Source organism: Psammomys obesus, unplaced genomic scaffold (genome assembly GCF_907164565.1).
Source record: "Psammomys obesus unplaced genomic scaffold, mPsaObe1.curated_primary_1811, whole genome shotgun sequence".
Classification (NCBI taxonomy): Eukaryota; Metazoa; Chordata; class Mammalia; order Rodentia; family Muridae; genus Psammomys; species Psammomys obesus.
The window spans coordinates 7,114,842-7,135,960 of NW_026590663.1; the positions used below are offsets into that span (position 1 = coordinate 7,114,842).

General features: G+C 45.2%; 1 protein-coding gene across 2 annotated transcripts in view; it reads right to left on the reverse strand.

Annotated features, from left to right (window-relative positions):
* The window catches only part of Grm8 (glutamate metabotropic receptor 8), an 858,268-nt gene extending 837,429 nt beyond the window's left edge, over positions 1 to 20,839 (reverse strand). For both annotated transcript variants that reach the window (XM_055608228.1, XM_055608229.1), the window contains exons 1-2: positions 20,757 to 20,839; positions 11,216 to 12,029 (exon numbers count right to left, since the gene is read on the reverse strand). In XM_055608228.1, coding sequence (XP_055464203.1) covers positions 11,216 to 11,725 — 510 coding nt within the window. In that variant the 5' untranslated portion in view covers positions 11,726 to 12,029; positions 20,757 to 20,839. The remainder of the gene's footprint in view (positions 1 to 11,215; positions 12,030 to 20,756) is intronic.
* Positions 20,840 to 21,119: the final 280 nt, after the last annotated feature.

Here is a 21,119-nt window from a genome sequence, read left to right on the forward strand (position 1 = left end):
AATGAGGATGCAGTAATCTACAAATCAGGAAAGAGGCCTTCACCACGAACCGCACATGGCGTGGGGGCTTGGGGTCAAATATCCCACCTTAATAAATAAGCACCGTGTACACTGTCTACTCTGTGGTATAGCTGGATCTATGGGTCACAACCCTACAGGGATCATGTAACTGAATGTTGGAGTTTGTGAAAATATGGCCACAGTAAGAGGTTTCTAAGCATGCAGGGGCCAGAAATTAATTGAAAATCAAATGTAACAAAGCCCTGGTGGTACCCACTTTACTCCGTTGCAGCTCTCCTCGCCTTTACACATAAAGTGTGCACTTGGCTGTGAACCTGCCATCAGCTCGGTCACCACCATCCGGCCTCAAGCACCTCAGCTCAGACTTGCAACCGCTATAAACTGCAGCGTTTTACTGTACATACAGTCGCCTGCTCTTATTAACTACGAAAAATACGCTTTTAATGTTTCCCTGCTATCATTCTTAAATACTGTAACCAAATTAGTGTATCTTTGGATTGTATTTATTGTGTTAAAATGTTTGCGGGGTTTTGCTTGCTTGCTTGCTTGCTTGTTTGTTTGTTTGTTTGTTTTAAATTGCTGTTTGAGAGACTGAAGAGATGACTAACATAAAAGCGCTTGTCATATAAACATGAACACTCAAGTTCAGACTCCAGCACCCATATAAAAAAGTTGGGTGTACAGCACGGAAAAGGGTAAATGGGCACAAAGTCCCTCCCCTAAGCAGGAAGCTGATGCCCAATGGGAAAGGACCCTGAGCACATGAACCACACCCCAAAGTAGGTTTCATGCTCAGGAATAGGTGGCCAACACAAAACAGGCTCCATGTTTTTTGGTTTTTGCTTTTTCATCTTTGGGGGTATTGCTTTTTTATTTTGGTTTTGTGTTTGTTTTGTTTCGTTTTGTTTTAAGAGAGAGAGAAAATATGAAGTTGGGTAAGGAGGGAGAAATCTGAGAGGAATTGGAGGAGGGGAAAAATATGCCCACAACATATTACATAAAAAAAATTAAAGACGTTTTAAAATGTTGGGTATGGGAGCACATGCCTGGAATGCCAGTTGTCGGGAGGTGAAGACAGGAGGATCCCAGAGGCTTATGGTCCAGGTCCGTGTTCGATAAAAGGCCCTATCTCAAACATTAAGGTGGAGAGCAATATAGAAAGATGCCCAGCATTGACATCTGACCTTCATGCACACACACACACACACACACATGCACAAATACACATACATATACTACAGGCATACATACACAACTACTGTTTCAGTAGCTGACTTGAGTTTCATTTTTCTAAAAATTAATGGATTTTGTTTTGGGGTTAGGACATACTTTCCAACAGCTTCTGAGATGACCGTAAACACACCTCTGTGTGTCTCATAGTAAACATTTCTGTGAATCGTACCGTTCATCATCAATAGCCACAAAATATCAATCAACTCCAAAAGGCACTGAAGATATTCTACATCCTACAGTGTTAAGACTTAAGTCTTTATGTAAAACCAAGCAAACACCTCTATTTCCCCACAATGTACACTTGCATTCATCTTCTATAATGCAAAATTATACGTCAAAGAATCATTTTAAAATAAACTTCCTAACGATTTATTAACAGTAGATGTTTGATCTGTATACTTGTTTTATGTACGTATGTACCTGTGGCTGCATAAAACTTCTCAGGACGCAAAGGGTCACGAAGCGGAGAACATTTAAGATCTCCCAGTCTCTGCCACTCTTTTGAACAGTCAGGTAATGCCGAACTTTCTTCTGAACCCCATATGCTGCCTAACGACATAGTCTTTATATATCATACAGATCATTGTTGAGTTTCTTCAAAAGGATTTTAAGTAACAGGGAAGCTTAGAGTAGTGTACCCCTTCATCTATCTGCAGGATGTATGCTTCTCAATGAATACAGATTGGTAAATCGATTGACTGTTTGGCCCATTAAGTAAAAGAAGGACAATAGATGGCTAAAACGCTCACAATTCTCCATAACACTCTACTTTTCTCTGTGGGATGGAAATGTAGCACTTACACCAAGAACAGTTGTCCATTATCTGGTCTTACCAAGCATAGTGCTCTGTCTTACACAGTCCATTCTAGCCATTCTGGATAACGCTGCACTGTATAAACAAGTTCTTTGGCTCTATGAAATTCTTCATTTGACTAAATTATATGCATTTCACCAAAACAACAACTTAGAAGAGCATAATAAATGTTTAACTTAGATATTGCCATTTAAATAGATGGAAGGAGATAGTGGCAGCTTGACCGAAAACCCAATAGCCTGCATTTCCTTCTGGCTGTCCCTTGAGGAAGATGACTTCCAGAGCTGTCACTGTCTCAGGGCTGCCATTTATGGTGCTTACGTCTGCTGTCAGGAACAAATATTACACAGAAAAAGCTGCCCCTCAACAAAGAAGGGTGACCAGTGCTCAGCATGAGACTATTCCAATCCTTAGGTCACCTCACCAAACAGAGTAAAAAATTAAAAAATTTTAAATTTAAAAAAAGGAATCACATCCAAAATGAGGTTAGCTCTGCCACCTATGCCAAGGGTTAATCAGCTGCCCGCCCTTACCCACAATCCTACCAGAAGTCCTGGGCTTCTAAGAAGGTCCAGGCCAGCCAAAATGTTTTTCTTTTGATTTGTTGGTGACTTATTTTTTCTAAAACTGAATCCTAAGGGAAATTTTTATACAAATACATGAATCCATTATAACTTGGCAAAGTTTATCTTTGCTTGCTATCTTTTTAAGTGAAGTGACTCTTAGGACCTACCACATGGACGTCAGGAAGCTCCTTTCCTAACTCACCTAACTGGATGTGGAGCCGAAAAGGTTCTGGTGAAGCTTGGCCACAGGGTAGCCATGCCATATGCCAAAATTCAACTGGCCTATTGTTTGTTCCATTTTTATGTTAGTCTGCTACTCTCACAAGACAGGGTCAGTACAAAGGGCTGAGAAACTTGATGAGAGGAGCAACTAAAACCCCTAATAGTGTTGGATAATTTCCTGGTCAGCTTCATCGTAACAAATATTTATAGTGTTCATTGGGGATCAGAGATTTGCTTCAGAATTTGCATTTTGTTTTGTTAGCACTTGTTAAAAACCTCCTGAAGAACATATGATGATTGTCAACTTTTTCTACATAAGCAAACTGCCTGTAGAGTGATTAATCCTCCTGCTTATGATCACACAACTAATAAATGTTATATCAGATTTTAAAGCCAACAAGTCTGACTATGGAGCCTGACCTGTTTCATTCAATTCACATTCATCTGTTTTATTCAAAAGAATATGAGTATCACTAGAGAAGCCATTATAATAATCTTTCATTTAAATAGATGGTCTATTATAAGAACAAAGATCATATATCTACATTACAATATATAAGAATTCTGCATAAGCAGGACGTGGCATTCATTCTAAAGGTAACACAGCACAAACATTCTGAGCACGCTGATAAATGGAATTGTCATGATGTAGACACTTAGCCTTAAAAGGTAACAAATGATGCAAACATTAACCAGAACTGGAGCTTTCTCTCAATCCAGACAGGAGACGGGAGGGAGCTGGTGGTGTAAGAATGTTGTGATGTGCATGTGCCAGAAGGGCCACGTAAGGCACTGAGCGGTAGGAGAGGTGGAGAGGTAGGCATAGCTGCAGTGAATCTCCCACCCGCCAGTACAGCCAGGAAATCAGCCTCCCAGAGCTCAGCAGGAACCTGAAGAGCCTTTGGGAACACGATGGCCATCCCTGAACACACGTGCCGGCTGGTGTTCTGGATCTAGTGCAGGAAACCTGCAGAGACTGGCCTCATGCTGGAAACAGATCAAGGTGTCTGTGGACAAAGCTAGGCCCAGGCTCCTTCATCTCACCAACTCTGTCACATTTCCTTATGTTTTCAAGAACACTTAGGAGTAGGGAACGCTCCTCCCACTGTTACTGCTGCAGAAGGTGCTTCCGTCTTTTGCCAGATTCTGCATTACATCAATTAAATGAACAAATAGACCCTTTTCCCACCGTGGGAGAAGAAGAGCTGCTAGTGACCCCGTATTGATTAAGACTATGGTGGATTGCTGTTTGCAATCCTGTTGCATAACGGAAATCAGGAGGTAGTTGTCATGGCTTCTGAAAACAAATGGCTGGGAGCTGGGACAAATCAGCCTCTTTGCTTCTTTCTGTCGTCAACTCCCAGTCACTGTGTTTCTTGCAGACTACATTTTTTTTTAAATCAGTTTCCTCAATGGTCTCAGGAGTAAAAATAGTAATCTGGATGGCCCTGCTTCCAAAATCATGTTTAAGTAACCATGACATTGGTCATGACTTCTGAGCTCTGCATGATTTAGTAAAAAAAAAAAAAAAAAAAACAAAAAACACAACACAACCTCCAAAGGGGCACACAATTAAAATGAAACCTCCGCAGCAGCTGCTGAGATCATAACCAATAGGAACAGAAGATTAACCAGGTACTAGTCAAAAGACAAAAGGCCGTTGTCAGACGGAGCATGGCTAAAATCTCATTTCTGTTTTGCATGCTTTGACTTGCTAAGTCAGCCAGCAAGCAATTTATGTGGGGCATGGTTCTCAAAGCCCAGGCTGCGAAACAGCAGCATCAGCAACACTTGGGAACCTTTAGAAATGCCAGTTTTCAGTCCGTTCCTGGACCTACTGAATCAGAAACTCTGAAGGTGGGCTCAGCAATCTGTTTCAACAAGGCCCCAGAGTGATTCTGATGCGAGCTGAGTTTGAGAGCCACTGAACCGGAGTCACAAGGCAGCCTCCAGATTTTAAGCCTGCCCAAGAAAAGGTAGCCTATGGTTGTTAATAAAAAATAAATAAATGAAATAAAAACAAAATCTATGAAGGACACCTGTGCTGAAAGCCAAACAAAATCACTGCAATCTTCAGTTTTTCTGTAAGCCTAAAACTGGCAAGAAAGAAAGAAAGGAAGGAAGGAAGGAAGGAAGGAAGGAAGGAAGGAAGGAAGGAAGGAAGGAAGGAAGGAAGGAAGGAAGGAAGGAAGCCTGTAAAATAAACTTTTCTTTTAATTGCCATCTTTAGGGGAAAATGAGTAGAAAAGCACTTTCCCTATGCAGATTTATTTATTTATTTACCTCTACTCTAACTTTTCCTAGAAAGGTTCGCAGACTACTTCTTAAACAAAAGAAAAACAAAACTAACACTTTATCTAGTCACAGTCATTCCTTAGAAAGCCTCTTCACTTTTAAAACAGCCTCATTGCTCAAAGAGCCGAGAAGACAGTCGCCAGTCACTAAGTAAGCTCTTAACGGTGCCTTTGGTGTTCACTGTTGGATTTTGGGCTATTTGGGGCGTCAGAAGAGAAAAGTTAAAAAGATTTACATTCACCAAGCTTAAAAAGCTATTCCACCAAACAGAAAACATGATGCTTCTTTCACAGCCCAGGCATAGGACCAGCACCTTGGTTCTAAGTCACGGTGTGTCGTGAAGAGCCGTGGTCTGGGATTCACGCCTGTACCACGTATATGAGACAGCCTTCTGGAGAGGCGTCCTTGGCTATTTGTAAGGCAGCCTCTTTGTTGGTCCAAGAGAAAGTTCTATGATGTAAAAATTCCCTCTAAAGCTAACAGTGTTAGGGCGAGGTGCTGGCACCGTTACAACAGTTTTTCAAATGGAAAACAAACAAAAAGAACCCACCTCCGATTACTTCCCTATCAGCGAAATAATAAATTCTTATACATAATAAATTCTTGTCTATCCGTAGTTAAACCCACCAGCCACTAAAATGAAGGGGGAAACGTTCCGTAACTTCCCAACCCTGAGGAGCACTGGGTCACCTGGAAACACTCTGAGGCGTGAGGGTACGGCTTCACCCCGTCTCTTTGGTATTGGGTAAGAATTTGAGCGCTCAGCTATCAAGGTGATTCTGACTTGCAGAACTGAGGGTTACTGCAGCAACTGGCATCAACCAGCCTACAAGTCTCTCCTGCGTATAGTACATGGAAAAAAAAGTCAGAAGGCACACCTATAAATAAAACCGTGTCTGCGTGTGTCATTTTGTCAATAGATGTGGCGAGAAGTGGACTCTTTCCATGTCAGACTCCCACTTGCTTCTTAAGTCTTCCAAGATGAGGGTGCACTCATGAATATTGCTATTTTAATTTTCAGTTTTCAAAGTCTATCGAAAGAAGATGTGAATGCACAGGACAATGAGGAAGCACGTGAACACAGGAACTCAAAATACAGTGTTTTCTTCTTTCTTTCTTCCCTTATTCCTCCTTCTGCTTCTCTTCCTAAGAGTATACACAGAGAATAAAGCTTGCTTTTATTTTCCTACTTAACTATATGTGATTTCCAGTATTTGGGACTGGGATAAGGAAACTAGTGGAATGTACGGTTGATTCAATCCTTTATTCACTCACACATTAATTAGGTTCTTAGTGTGAGACTAGGGACTAGAAATACAATAGCCGAGGACACAGAAATGGATCCTGCCCTCCTGCCGCTTGTGCAGTGGGGGATATGGAAAGGTAACCAATGGCAATAGTTCAGGATAAATGACAAGAAGAGGAAGTATAGGCTGCTTCTTGGTTAACCTAACCAGGAAAAGCCCGGAGACTTTCACAGCAGAGGCGGACCTTTGTCCTGCAGTGGAGGTGAAGGAAGCTCCGAGAGGGTTTTGAGATGAGAAGCATTAACAAGCCTGCATGTTTCATAGATCTCTCCGGCTGCACATATGAAGTGCCCTTTTTCATCTGACACCACTATTAGTGCCAGTGAGAGAGAGGCCACCTGCCTCCTCTGAAGAGGAACAGCTCTTTCTCAAGTGAAGTTGTCCAAAACTAAAGGACTGTGTGATGAAGGAATCCCATTCTCTATGCCCCGTTGTCTATTGTTATCAAGCAAGATTTACAGAAAACATTATTTCCTGTGGAGTTTAATGAGTTTGTTTAGCGCACTTATCCATCCATCCTAACTAGATGGGCCTGAACACGTCAGATTTGCCTTTCGTTGTTCACGGTTAATAAAGCCCACTGTGTGCAATAAATAACTCACAGGACACATGGCTTTAGCACTTGGTACAACTGAGTCCCGTCTGTCTTCATAAACATTGTGAAATAGAGAAAGACTGGTAGGAGAATGAGACAATTCTCTGTATTTGTTGACTTAACATGCAGATGAATTTTAGTCGTTCATAACAAGCACAAACCCACGTGTGCAGAAACCACACAGCCCACACACACATGGTTTCTACTGACATTTCATTGGATTGCTCCGGAAGGGTACCCCACAGGCGATCTAAGCCCCACTCTTCAAGAATGGAAAATGAACAATCCAGGGAAAGCTAACCAGCCAAACGGGAGAGAGAGAGCTTGTGTCTGACACTGCCCTCTTGTAACCGCTGTGTGTTTGCGGACACTTGTGTGAGCTGGGCCAGCATCAGCGTGCCACCTTTAACCTAGAAAGCCCAATCTTTAATCAGAGTAATATATGTTTAGTGTCTTGAGAAACTGATTTCCTCCCATTCAAAGAAGATGGGAAATGGTCCAGAGAGGGAAAACTATCTCAGCATTTTATTAACAAACAAATTTCATTTCTAGACATCTTGGTTAAAGTTTCCAAAAGACCCCTGGTTTTGAAGCTTTTTTTAAGTCCCTGTTTTCACCGAATTTTCAGGATCCTAAACATGTCATTTATACCTTTGAATCCAAGGGAACTCTGCTACTTCACAATTACACATCATCCTACTTGATTTTACCATTATTTAAAACTATTAGCTTACTATAGAGGTCAGCTAGACAACCACTCTGCCTAATGTGTGTGTGTGAGAGAGAGAGAGAGAGAAAGAGAGGTTTGTTTGCTGTACATATAAATGCTTCCATAAAGTTCAAGGCATTAAAAATCTGATTCTATGGCTTTCAAGCTTAGCTCAATTCCCAACATATATGAGGGATGTTGAGTCATTGAGTCATGTCCACTTCTCTTGGTGAAAACAGGGAGGAGCAAAAGAATTCTACTTATTCACAAGCCCTGAAGTTTGAAACACCTCCTCGGAGGAGAGGAGAAAAGTGGCAGAAGCTGAACCTACCCTCAGCCTGAGACCCTCTCCTCTGGGGGGAGCTTCAGTGATGTATGGGCATTTCCTATTTCCAGAAACTATCTGGCTCCAACTCCCTGTCTCACTCTCCTCTAAGATGAGGGGCTGAGTTTCCTTATTTGCTTCAAAGTTTTGATAAGAGAAACAAAGGCAGAACAACACTGCTTCCCTCAAGAGCCAAGAGTTAAGTCAGACACGTGGCTTCCTGTGCATCCTTTTAGAGCCGCTGGGTCATATGCTGTGTGGCAGGGACTACAAACGCTCCGAGGATTCACCCCTAGAGCTTGCCTTCACTCACCTCATCATGGCATGGCCTTAAGGAAAGCAACATTTTTCAAAATGCAACTATATCTCAATCTCCGGTGTAATTATTTGTTAACCCTTGGATAACTACTGTAATATTTCACGTCACCGCAGCATGTGGATGTAAGCAGAAGTCAGCCACACCAAAGCAGGCCATTTTCTTTCCCATGAGCGGCCATCATTACCCAGTTACAGTCACTGGGAAGTGACAGCTGAAGGTCGCACATAAGTCAAGGAAGAAAAAGGAGGCAAAGCAACAGGAAGCTGGAATCATCCAATTTGCATTCCTGTGCTTCAGTTTCAGCCGGAAGATGGGAAGAGTGTCCACACACACACCTTTGCTGGTTGACTTTTGGGTGAGATTTGATCCACATGCCCCCTTCGCTGGTTTGCTTTTGAACGAGACCACTTTTTTCAAACCTAGTAATTGTGGCTGAGTGTTCCTCGGTGCCAGCCTGCTGATGGTAGTAGAGCCGTCTACCACAGTCCCTGCCCTCTCCAGGCCAGCACTGACCTCCACCCTATAATGTCCATCCAGGGGCAGCTAGCGAGCCACTAGGTGTGCAAGCCAGCATCTCTCTGGTGTTGTCCTGGAACTCTGACTGTGTTTAAAGAACCAAGAGGAATTCACTCCTTCGAGAGAATCCCTCTACAAGTATCCAAAACAGCAAATGAATTGTCTAATGAGAGAAGAACCAAGCAGAGAAAACCAGACCCAGCTTTATAAAACAAAAGCTCCCCTCTTGCCTTCAAGTGGCTTGAAATGTCGTTCAGCAGCCTAGGAAACAAAGGGCAGAGCCAGGTACTGACCACACATTTCACCTGCATTTTCCCACTAAGGAAACCCAACAACCTAACACAGAATTATTAATATACTATTATTATATTATTAACATTATTGTTTTAGCTTTCTTATAGATAAGTTCATTCTGTGACAAAAAAAAAATAGCATGAGCTCTTTCTATCTTGGGTAAGTATGTACCTTATCCCACTCTCCAAATCCTTGTATGCTTTTGGACCAGACTAAGAAAAACCAATGTATGAAAATACCTATGGTGTGATAGGAACAGTAATTAATATATACAGAAAAGATTCCAGAAGGGAGAAAATCACCATGAAGGTTTTCTTCATCTCTAACAGTGGATCTGTCTTAACCATGGTCACTGAATTAAGAACTCAAAAGAAACATTCTAAAGCAAGTGAAGGGAAAGGTCGAATCGGAGAAAAAAAAAAAAGAGAGAAAGAGAAAGGCTGGGAAAATAGCTGGCCTGTGCCCTAGCCATGAACAGGCACAGGTCAGAAGTCCTGAGGTGAGCCCTAGGACTCACAGGTAGGAAATCCTGGAGGATGCCTAGCCCTGCATCCTGCCTCTGGGAGAGAGGAGGCAGCCATCCCTAGAGGCACCATTCATAGCTGCCTCGCTTCTCTCAAAGATTTCCAGAGATGGAGACGAGGAGGCCTTTGGCTGGCAGGCTCATTCAAGACCTCTCACTGCCAGGAGACTGTTCTAACGTCTTGCTAAAGTGTCTCCCATGCTCCCTGGGGCCTTCTTTGTGTCTCTTCAGAACACCTTAGACACAAAGGCCTTCTATGAGACAGAGAGAGCAACCTTCTCGTTTGATGCGTTCTCATCAACCTGGAAACAGCCGTTTAACTACCTCTGAGCATTCTCATTCCTGAATAAGGGGAATTCATACAGTGGCTGTCCAGCCTCTTAGGGAAGGTTACAGAGAAGATTCCAATAGTAGACATAGGCCAAACCAGATTGACCCCCAAGATATATTCCCAAGCCAGGAAGCCTTTGATTCAATCCCTTTCATCATTTTTGGTGAAGTTTTCTATCGGTCATCAGTCCAACTCTAAATCTGTGTGCATAGGAATAGTTTTTCATAATATAAAATGAAGCCTCATTAATTCAGGTTCAGTTGGGAAAGCCAAGTCCCAGTGAGTAAGAAATCAGAGCAAAAGCGTTTTCAATCTGAAAAACTCCATCTATTTCAAAGGACTACATAATGGATATTAATAAATAAGATGAGAAAGTTAATAAAAACGGTGAGGTACAATAACTTTATTTTTATGGTACTTTTACTTTCAAAGTATTTTCACATATATTATTTTATACTGGCAATTTTAGTCAATATTATGAAGTGTATAGATAATAGATCATCAAACCGAAATCAAAGTGCCTTGATTTCTTCCTGCTAAATTTGTACTATTAACCCAATAAGAAGTATATGTAATTATTTCCAGTCTGCATCACAGCATTCTGAATTAATGAGGTTCTGTTCTACTTGAGTTATAATAAACCTGAAAACTTTATGGCCATCTTGTCTCCTAGAGCGTCACTCCCTTCCACACGTTAGGAATAAATACTGCTTCTTCACACATGAATTTCCGTCACCCCACCTCGAGGAAGTTTCACCAAGTAAATTACCTCACATGCACCTCGATAAAGAGGAGGTGTTCTGTAGGGTAAATGTGCTAAGGGTCTGTTATTCTCTAGAGATGTTTGCTCTGACTCACAGGGAGCCTCCCCTAGGAGCTTCGCCCAAGACGTCGAGCACTTCACAGAACTTACCAGCATCCTCTTTGGAAGGACACAACCAGGATTAATCCACTTAATCATACCCAAAGGAGCTAAAGTGACACGGGTAGAAACCCAGGCACAGCATGCCCCATTTGAGGGCCCCAGCGACTCAGACAGTGCCCGTCAGCATCTTCATCTCCACTTTCTTCTTTAACCCAACATTTGGAGTCACAACGACTGCTGATTCGAGCCCAGTGGTTGAAAAGGCAATGTCTTTACCTACCTTGAAAAGTCTTAAAATGTTAGCCACCATGATGGACACAGAACTTGCCGCAGCACCTATGACACCAGAAATCTTGTCGGGCTTAGTGAATATGGGTGGGTCTCCATTAGCACACTTGACATCAGACGCATCTTTTTCTATCAGTGCCTGCACGAAGGTTAGTGATTGCTCCAAAGCATAGGTGTCCCTGGAACACGTGTCAAGGATACGAACACCCAGACTGATATTGGAGAGGAGATCAGGGTCCTTGTTAATCTGGTCGATTGCATAAAGCATGGCCTCAAGTCTGTGGATCCCCTTTTCCTTCTTCAGCTCCCCACAAGGCACCCCTCTTTCTCCCTTGGCATGAACTGGAAAAAGACCCCCCAAAATAATGTCCCCATCCACCCGGATGGAATGGGCGTACTCCTGGCTGTGAGTTCTTTGCATCATTGTGAGGATCCAGTAGAACTTGGCAGTCAAAAGGAGGAAACAAGGGCAGGAGGCTGAACGCTTTCCCTCGTATACCATTTTCCCCACGGGCGGCGGCGTTGCGATCAATGACCCAAAGTTTATTCTCGCCGCAGAAGAAGGGGGACCACCTGAGGCTGCGCCTTCTGGAGGCTACCATCAGGGCCCATGGGGGAAGGCTCTGGGGAGTTCAGCAAGATTTCGTGATTTGAATGTCACAGTGAATTTCCAACAGACCCTTCGTTCAAGTTCACTCCCACATAAAGTTAGCTTGCAGATAAATTAGAATAGTGTCTGAGGTTCTGATGTTGGGATGAGGTCAACAGTTCCTGTCCTTGAATTCAGCCCTGTAGCAAAATCGTTCCTGGGGAGAAGAGGGAAGGAAAGAGGGAAATTCAGTTCAGTTAGGCAGTATTTTTCATATACTTAAGCCCTGTCTGAACCAACTTTTTTATTTCCCCTATTCACTAACAACTAACTCTTTCTGGTCCCCTGTGATTCTGAACACCTGGCTGCATCTAAGCAGGGAGATTGATGACATGTTTAGAGCAAGAGAAACAGAGAAGTATCAGCAGCTAGCTCACTTCTTTCAAGCCAGACCATATTTTTATTTATCATTTTATTTCAATAAGTCATATTTCCAGAAAGGTGCAGTTCCTGTGATTGATGACATTATTTCTGCGCAAACCTGCTTTACCTTTTGCAGCTTTATAAATTTAGCATTTAAATCTTGTCCATGAGATAATGAAAGGTTATTTTCTGTGATGTATTTAACAAGCCAGTCATCTGTTAATGACTTTTTATTTTAGTATCTCAGATTTCCCAGTAGAAAACAGTGACTGTTCAATCAGAGAGAAGGAAGGAGGGAGGAAGAGAGGAAGGGAGAGAGGAAGGGAGAAAGGTAGGGAAAGACAAGCTACCGAAAGCTCTGAAAATATCTTGTAGCTTGCAGAAACATTTAGCACAGAACATCAGCTACCTCATATCAATTACCCCATTGTTCTCCAGTAATAAAACAAAGACTTGAAAATTAAACACATAGGGAGGGTTATGTGTGAAAACCCTCCTGTTACCATTGTCAGAGTTCCCAATTAATCTGTCAGGGTGGAAGCAATGGGCATGCTTGCAGTTCTGAAGTAAACACGCCTTGATCTGAGAATCACTAGGAACACATCAGAACTGGAGACCAATTGGAGAGCTCCTTAATTTTGTCTGACTCAGTGGGGAAAACAGTCATTTCATGGAGACTAGAAATAACCTAGAGTGAAATCATCTACAGGCAAGCCGAGAGGAGAACTCATTCTGGGGCCTTTGTCCTTAAAAAGTTCCTCAAGATCCTTACAGAACAATTCTGGAGAAGTTTGACTGAAAGAGAACTGACTTAACACAGGCATGGAGCTTTGAAACGTACGAGTGATGAAGAGCATAAGCAGCAGCAATGCGCTCTGGCAGGATGCTTAATCTAATGCTCATTTCTAACCTATTTACACTTGGATTTGGGATCTGGACCGTTTCCCTCCACCTCAGCCAGCCAACATCTGCTTGTATTTCCCATTCACTCATTCAAGTTCCAGTTCATAAAATTCTCTTTCCATCTTCTTTGTCCTGAAGAAAAGGATGGTGATTCCCTGGGGGACAACTGAACATATGCCCAGGCGCCTTCAGAGAAATTTGCACTCTTTTCTACTTCCAGGTTTGAAAAGAAGCCCTTCGCCCACCAGTGTGCTGACTTCCTGGGTGCGCCCTGGGAGCCCCAGCCAACCGCTGGCCCCTCTGCTCACCCGTGTCCAGGCTACCTGCACAAAACGCTTCTCGTCCCTTGCATGTGCCCTGCCTTGATTCCCTCTACGCTACCACTCAGTCCTCCTGGCAGCTGCTTCCTCCTAGGAGTCCACAGCAGCCTGGCCTGAAGTATTCCCAAATAGAAACACTTAGGAAGTGTTTCTGGATGAACCCAGAAACACTTACTGGTGAGTACAACTGGGACTGTGTTTTACACTCTTCCTAGGAAAACTAGTTACGTCATGGTAGAACGTCATTAACTCTGACCACTAGTTTAGATATTGAGGCCAAGTCTACACTGGCCAAACCTGGAAGAAGCGGGCAAATGAAGAAGAAATTTCAAGGCTTAGGGGCTGTACTTCAAAGACTTTCTCCATTAGACAAAGCCACCTCAAATACCCTTACACACCTAAGAGAATAGGTTTTCCACTATCGACAAACACCAACTCCATCAACTGCTCGTGTTTCCACATCTACTCAGGATACATTAAGTTAATTCTGCTTGCAGATGTAGTCCTAAAAATAATAACAATTACTTTTTTTGACTATTGGTATTTGCAATACTATTTAGTTAGTCTCCTTGGCATGTCATAGGTCTGTTCAAAGCTCTAATCTAAAGAAAAGTTGGGGGTGTGGAGAGTAATGAGGCTGGAATCACCTGGGTTAGCAGACAGGACAGTGAAGTGGAAAATGAGAGCTTCCCCTTGGGCTATTTAGTGAACATGTTTAGTGGACATCTTGCTGGATTTCTGCTCGAGTTTCCTCCTCTGCAGCATGGAATTAATTGCACACAAGCTCTTCAAACCTTGGTTTTCTTATCTGGGTAAGGAAAGACAGAACCTGCTAACAGGCACACAGTGCAAAGCCGTACTGAGCCCAGGGCACATGCTCAGTAAACAGGCATCAACCTGGTCTCTCATTCTCTCTCTACTGAAGCAGAGCAAATTTTTGACAATTTGACCAATTTGTGAAGTGTTTATTAAATTCTGTTTGTCACTTGAAGAGTAAAATCAGAGCTACGTATAAAATATTTAAATGTTGCAGTGGTTTTTAGAGTCTGATTTATTGCCACAAAAATCACAAACTGGATAGGTTCAGTTTCCCTTTTAAATTCTAAGGGAGGGAGATAGATAGATAGATAGATACTTTCATGAAAGTATATATACTATTTATATATATATGAAAGTATATAAATAGTATATATATAAAGTATATAAATATATATATATATATGAAAGTTTGTGGAAAAGTAAGTACAAACTTTGTTTCATGACATAACCTTATATTGCTTAATCCAGCTATCCTAGAATTCTTGTGGACTTTAATCCAAATTCATCATTGGAATCAATATTTTTAAAGAAATAATGACCTTTCTGAGCCTCAGATCCAAGCAACTTTGCCTTATGTACTCTTTTATGATTTGAAGTAAAATAGCTTTTCTCTCAAGCTGACCTCTGGTTGAAATCTTTCTTCTTCTTCTTCTTCTTCTTCTTCTTCTTCTTCTTCTTCTTCTTCTTCTTCTTCTTCTTCTTCTTCTTCTCTTCTCCTTCTCCTCCTCCTCTTCCTCCTCCTTCTCCTCCTCCTCTTCCTCCTCCTTCTCCTCCTCCTCTTCCTCCTCCTCCTTCTTATCCTTTGCCTTCTCTTTCTCCTCCTCCTCTCCTTCTTCTTCTTCTTTGGTGTTTGATTCAGGGTTTCTCTGTATAGCCTTGGCTGTCCTGGAACTCACTCTGAAGACCAGGCTGGCCACAAACTCAAAGAAATCCACCTGCCTCTGCCTTCCAAGTGCTAAGACTAAAAGCAGGCTTCTGAATGACTTCTTAAAGAAGGTTTGAGTCCTGTTCTCTGAAAATTCTGAGCAAGCTACTATCATGACTACTTGGTCCACAAGATGGTGGCTGACACTCAGAAGGCATGACCATGGACTCATCTGGCTTACCCGGCTCTGTCCTTTTTAAGTCCTAGACCACTGACTGAGTGTCCTGCAGACCTGGGCATCTTCACAGCAAATTCCCTAATTACAGGCTGGTGCCCCAGGCACATGCCTTCTTTTCTATGTGTGTTTCCTAGGTCAAAGTCTCAAGCACATAACAGCAACTCAAGGGATTCTCAAATGCTGCTTATTATTGACTCCGCTTAAGTGAGGAAAAAAAAAAATAAGGCTCAGAATAAATGATTTCAGCCTTAAGCCCAGCCACAGTAAACAGCAACACTCCCCCAATCATCAAACCCCTAAGGTGGGCCCTGTTCTGTGAGACAGCTCCAGCAGTGAAGTGAGGGTAAGAGGCCCACCACTCTATGGCATTCTTTTACAATTGTACATATTTTTCAACGGTTAGTTCAAGAAACAGTAAGGGACAGAACAACTGTGAGACATTTCTAGAAGGGATACTTCTGGATGCCTCAAAGGGCTGAGAAATAGTCAAACTTCCAAACTTCAAATCTGGTTTCCTGGCCAGCTGCTGCCAATGGAACAGGAGTACCAGCAGGGGGGGGGGGGGGGGGCTCTCAAGATCCCCACCTTCCTCCAGTGTGCAGCAATGGTAGGGTAAGAGTCTTGTACAGAAAAAATCTTTATGCAAGCAGGGTAGATATTAAGAAAATCGGATCCACAAGACACTCAACTTCTAAACAGATAAATTAGACTGTCGCTATTTGCATAACAAAAGAATTCACCACAGGTTTTCTTTAAATACCTAAACCCCATGCATTTAAAAAACAATCTGATTTAGTAGAATTCAGCTTACATCCCTCTGTGTAGATAACACAGCTATTGCATAGAAAGACCACATTTAAGAGAATGATAGCCGACGGTTATAGTATGTATCAGATTGGAAGAGGGGAAGAGGGAGAGACTGACTTACTGAGTTCAACAGGGCGCCTGGAACCCCACACGCATTGTGTCATTTCCTGTATGGCTGACATCACATCTGAAGTGTCAGACCAGAGTTCACACGCGGGACTGCAGGTACGTCCTGTGAGACTCTCGCCTGACTGAAGTCTTGCAGGATGCCTAGAGTCCTGGGGGAGTCTGTTTCTAATCTTTGGGCCAGTTCCTTAGCCGATTTCTTTTCTCAAGTGTGACCTAATCTCTACCCACCTGGCAGGCGGTGACATCAAATGCCACAATGTACATTTTTAATGCACTTTTAAACTGTTGAATGGCATAAGAATGCACAGGGATAGTATTGGTTTAATAACCACTCCCAGAACTAAAATCTTTTACTTGTAGAATCATATTTGGAGCTGAAGGAAAAACAAAACAAAACAAAAACAACAAAAAAAAAAAAAAAAAAAAAACCACTTTCCCATGGCCAGCATGGAGAGCCAGACCTTAGCAACAGGCATGTATTCAAGAATCAACTTTGGAAAGTTCAAACCAAAAAGGAGAATTCAAAGGAAAATTGGAAGACGCAGAGAGAAGTCAGTGGAACTGCCGGGTCTGACCTGAACGCCACAGATACCCAAAGCACCCCAAGGGCCATTCTCAAGATACAAGACATTCTTTTGTAGAAAAACAGGAAAACTTCTCAAGTGCTGAGAGAATACAACTCTTTCAGCACCAAGGGTTATTACCATTGGGAAACCCGGATAGCAGATTTGTAACTGAATGCATTATCTTTCCTGGAAAAGTAGGAAATTGGCAATGCATGTGTTCCATAGCTTATAAATAATCCTCCAGGGCTTTCTCTACATCTCCCCATTTCTCCTTATCTGCTGTCTGCCCCTTTACAGAGCTGCCTCCTTCTGCCTACAGGAATGATGAGTCCTGTCATCAAGGACCTCAAGATCATGCCCTCTTAGCCTAGGTTCTCCATAGGGAGTAAAGACATTCACCTACAGGTCTCAAAACTTGGTCATCTCCCTCCAAACTCGAGCATCTGTGCTTTCTAAATGATTCCTAAGAAAAGCCTTACCACCATTGGTAAGACTAAGGTTCAACCAAACAGAGAAGGGAGCTGTATCCACAGTTTCTTCCAATCATCCCAGCAGCGATGGAGCCCAGATAAGAGGATGGTCCATGCTCAAGGTCCTTCCCTCAGGGGATGAGTCTGCTCCAACTTGCCAAAGCAACAAAAAGAACTTAAAAATCAAAGACAACATAAGTGGAAGGGAAGAGGAGAAAGGGGGAAGGAGGAAAGGAAGGGAGGAGGAAAAGAAAGAAGGATGGAAGGAAGAAACTGAAACATATATTCCTAACAGAAAGAAAAGTTTTCTTAAAAGGGAAACAAAAATCCGACACACCTGACTATCAGGCTCCCAACCCATCCTAGCACAACATGAGTGACCTCATGAAAGTGTGCCGATACCCAATCCGTTCTGTCCTGAAAGCAGAAACAATTTCTGGACCTTTCAAAGCCTACCTATTCAACAGGCACCGGGATGTGGCTGGATTTTTGCTGTAGACCTAAGCAAAAGATAAATCTATGCAGCATCTTCTTCTAAGATACTGAGACAGAGCAACAGCGCTCACTGACTAAAGCAGGGTCCTCTGGGTGTTCTCCACTGGCAGAAGTCAGCGAGAAAGAAACTTAGAAGGGAAAGCATCCTGCTGTCACACGCATGCCTGTTCAGCCTTCCGTGTGCCGTGCCCTAAAGACGATGGAACAGTCTACACAAAGATTGGCTCTTGATACTGCCGATGTGAATGTCAGCTGGGCTGTTTGCTGCATAAACACCAATTAAACAAGCCCGGAAGCAGCTTCAACCTGCCCAGCCAAGGCTGAAAGGAGCACATCACTCCAGACCTCGAACTTTCCTCTGCACTCCTCCAGTTCAGCTCAGCTGGGCTTATCCCTTTTCTCTTTTAGATCTGAATGGTCAGAACTATTAAATCAGCCATAACTCGGGGGGGGGGGGGGCGCACACACAGGGCAGAGCTAGCCAGCACAAACCACATGGAATGAATTGAGCCTACAAGACAGTACTCAGCTGTGTTCTCAGCATCTTCTTCATTCTGAGAGAATGTCTCCCGGAAAGCTTCCCCTAAATCGTCTTCACGCCCCGTTTAAGGGCAGATATTCTCTTTATCTTGGATGTAGTGCAACCTGTAGTTGACTCCGCGATGGGAAATTGCATTAGAAAATCATTTCCCTGGTGAACGGTGCTCTTTTCAAAATTATCAAGCCATGGATTTGCAAGACCCAGAGAACGCATTTTATACAGCTGAGATTGTCTCCCATCGAGCTGATTCAAGATATTATTCAGAAGCAAGTGACCAAGGTAAACTCAAGTGGTTCCTGTAGCCATTTGCAATTATTGACAAACAGTTTCATAACGGAAAATGGAAATTACAGTCAAGTGCAATAAGCTGTTTATCCAAGATCTACCTGCTGGTGGCTCTTTCTCTCTTTGCATTTTTCTTTCAAGCAAAATACAAGCTACCGTCGGAATGCATTTGTCCTGATAGTAATTTTTCTTGCAAAAACCTCCACCGCAAACCCTGTCTTCAGTTCTCCCACTGCTTGGATTGATTAATGGCCAAGATCCTAGTGTATTCTTGGATGTTCACCAGATTCCCACTGTGGGGTCTATAGAAAAAGATCACCCCCAACTGACAAATAGGGTATTCCCTCCAGGGGTGGAATTCCCTGGGGAGGGAGGAGACTGGGGGCCTTGGGTTTCTTCAGCTCACGCAGCACCACAATCCTGGGCACACAAACACCCTACGAACCCAGGATCCCCAGTTTGGGCTAGAAGCAATCCGTCAGGGAAGCTCCGGGGGTGCCTTCTTGCGCAACGGGAGACTCACACGCGCCTCTGCATTTCATTTGCACCAAAGAAGCGTGTCAGACAACTGGGGGCGGGGGGCCGCTGGGGGAAGCAGGATTCTGTTATATTTTCCACCAACTGTTCGAACCGCAGCCGACCTCGGAGCATTTGAGTAGATGGGCTTACCCTGGCCTCGTGGCCGAGAGGTCTCCCTCTAAATCTCAGGCAGCAGCCGCTCACCCAACCCGGGGTCCCCTCCTCCCCGCCGCATCTTCCTCCTCTCTCCCAGCTCCTTGAACCGGAGAAGCCTGACGAGGAGTGGAGTCCGGTGCCTTGGGGAACGACCCGGTTACTCTACCTTTTCCGGGGCTGCCCGGCACCGCCCCAGTCTCCCGTCACCCCCATCCCCTCGCGCCCTGGGCTTCAGACTCCGGCGCGCCCCAGTCCGGGAGCGCCTCCGCCCCGCCACACCTGCTGGCCGCGGGCGCCCACACCCCGAGCCGCTCTGCCGGGGGCCACCCCGGCGGCGGGTGCTGCCCAGAGCTGCGGGGAGCGCCTGCCTCGCCTTCGGGAACTCCAGTCCTTGAGTCCTCTCCTGTTCCCCCTACCTCCAACAGGACTAGGAACTCCAGCCTTTCCCGGAGCTGGGGGTGGGGGCGACAAGGGGGACAAGGAAATCCCAACCTGGAGGAGCTAACCCGGGGGCCGCCAACTCGCGGCGGAGCGTGCGCGGCGCGGGGACGCGGGTCCCGGGGACCCCTCTCACCGCCAGGCTTTCCTGCGACACTCCCCCTCAATCCTCCCCAGATCCCCGTTAGACATCCATCTCGCCGGAGCTCGGGAAGGCGGGGGTTGCCGCAACTCCTTCCGGAGGCCGCTAACTTCGGAAATCCCTCCGTCAGATTCGTGCAGCCGAGGTACCTGGGCTTCTCCGCCGGTCCGGTCCGGATTCCGCTCCCGCAGGTCACTCGGGCCAGGCAACCCCGGGCGGAGCGGCCGCAAAGCCCGCCGCCGCGCGCGGAGTTCAGAGCATCCGCCGAGCGCCTGCCCACTCCCGTCCCCCTCCGATCTCCCGTCCCCCGTCTAAACTTTTGGGGGAGTCACATCTCCGAGGCTCGGGAGTTCCAAGCCAAGCTCCCTCTCTTCCGCACCTCTTCGCTGGAATGTAATCACGGGAAGACAAGAGGGGTGGCCGCCGTGTTATTTGCAACGTAAAATCAACAGACACCCAATCAAGCGCCAATGCCCGGCCAGCCCCTCGCCCCCTGCAGCCCACTCTCCCTCTCTCCCCACCCGCGTCTCTCCGCCCGCCAGTTCTCCTCCAGACTCGGCTGGGCAAAGCCATCCACTTGTCCCCAAGAAAAGCAAATCATTAACGTAATCTGAGAAGGAAGCATACACCTGGCTGTCAGCTGCACGGTTGGGGGGGGGGGGGGGGGGGGAGACGGTAATAAATTCGGGGGACCCTACTTTCGCAGCCAGCTCCGGGCCGGGGAAGAGTTGAAAGGTGGGGGCTTTTATTTTATTTTATTTTATTCTTTGCTGTGCCTGGGCACTTGCCTTCGCTGGCGCGTGCCCGCGGCTCGGCGGGGAGTCTTACCCTGCTCCCCGCGGAGGGTGAGGCGAGGAAGCCCGCGGGGGGCCCGCAGCTCCATGCCCGCGCCGCCGCCGCCGCCGCCCTGGCCGCCGCGCGAGCCCAGCACCGCGGCCGCACTTGTGGCCGGTCTCTGGGCGGAGGGGGCTGAGGCGGCCGAGCCCGCGGCGACTCTCTTCCATGTGAATAACAAATACTCCCACCGGCCGCCGCGATTGGTCTGCGCCCGGCGCCTCCCGATCCTCCGCCCCGCGCGCGCGCGCGGGGGACCCGGGTCGCCGGCCGCTCCGCGCCGACCAGCCGCCCCGGGAAGCGGGGGGGGGGGGCCCCGGGGGGCAGCGACGCGGGCCCGGGGAGGGGCGGGCTCAC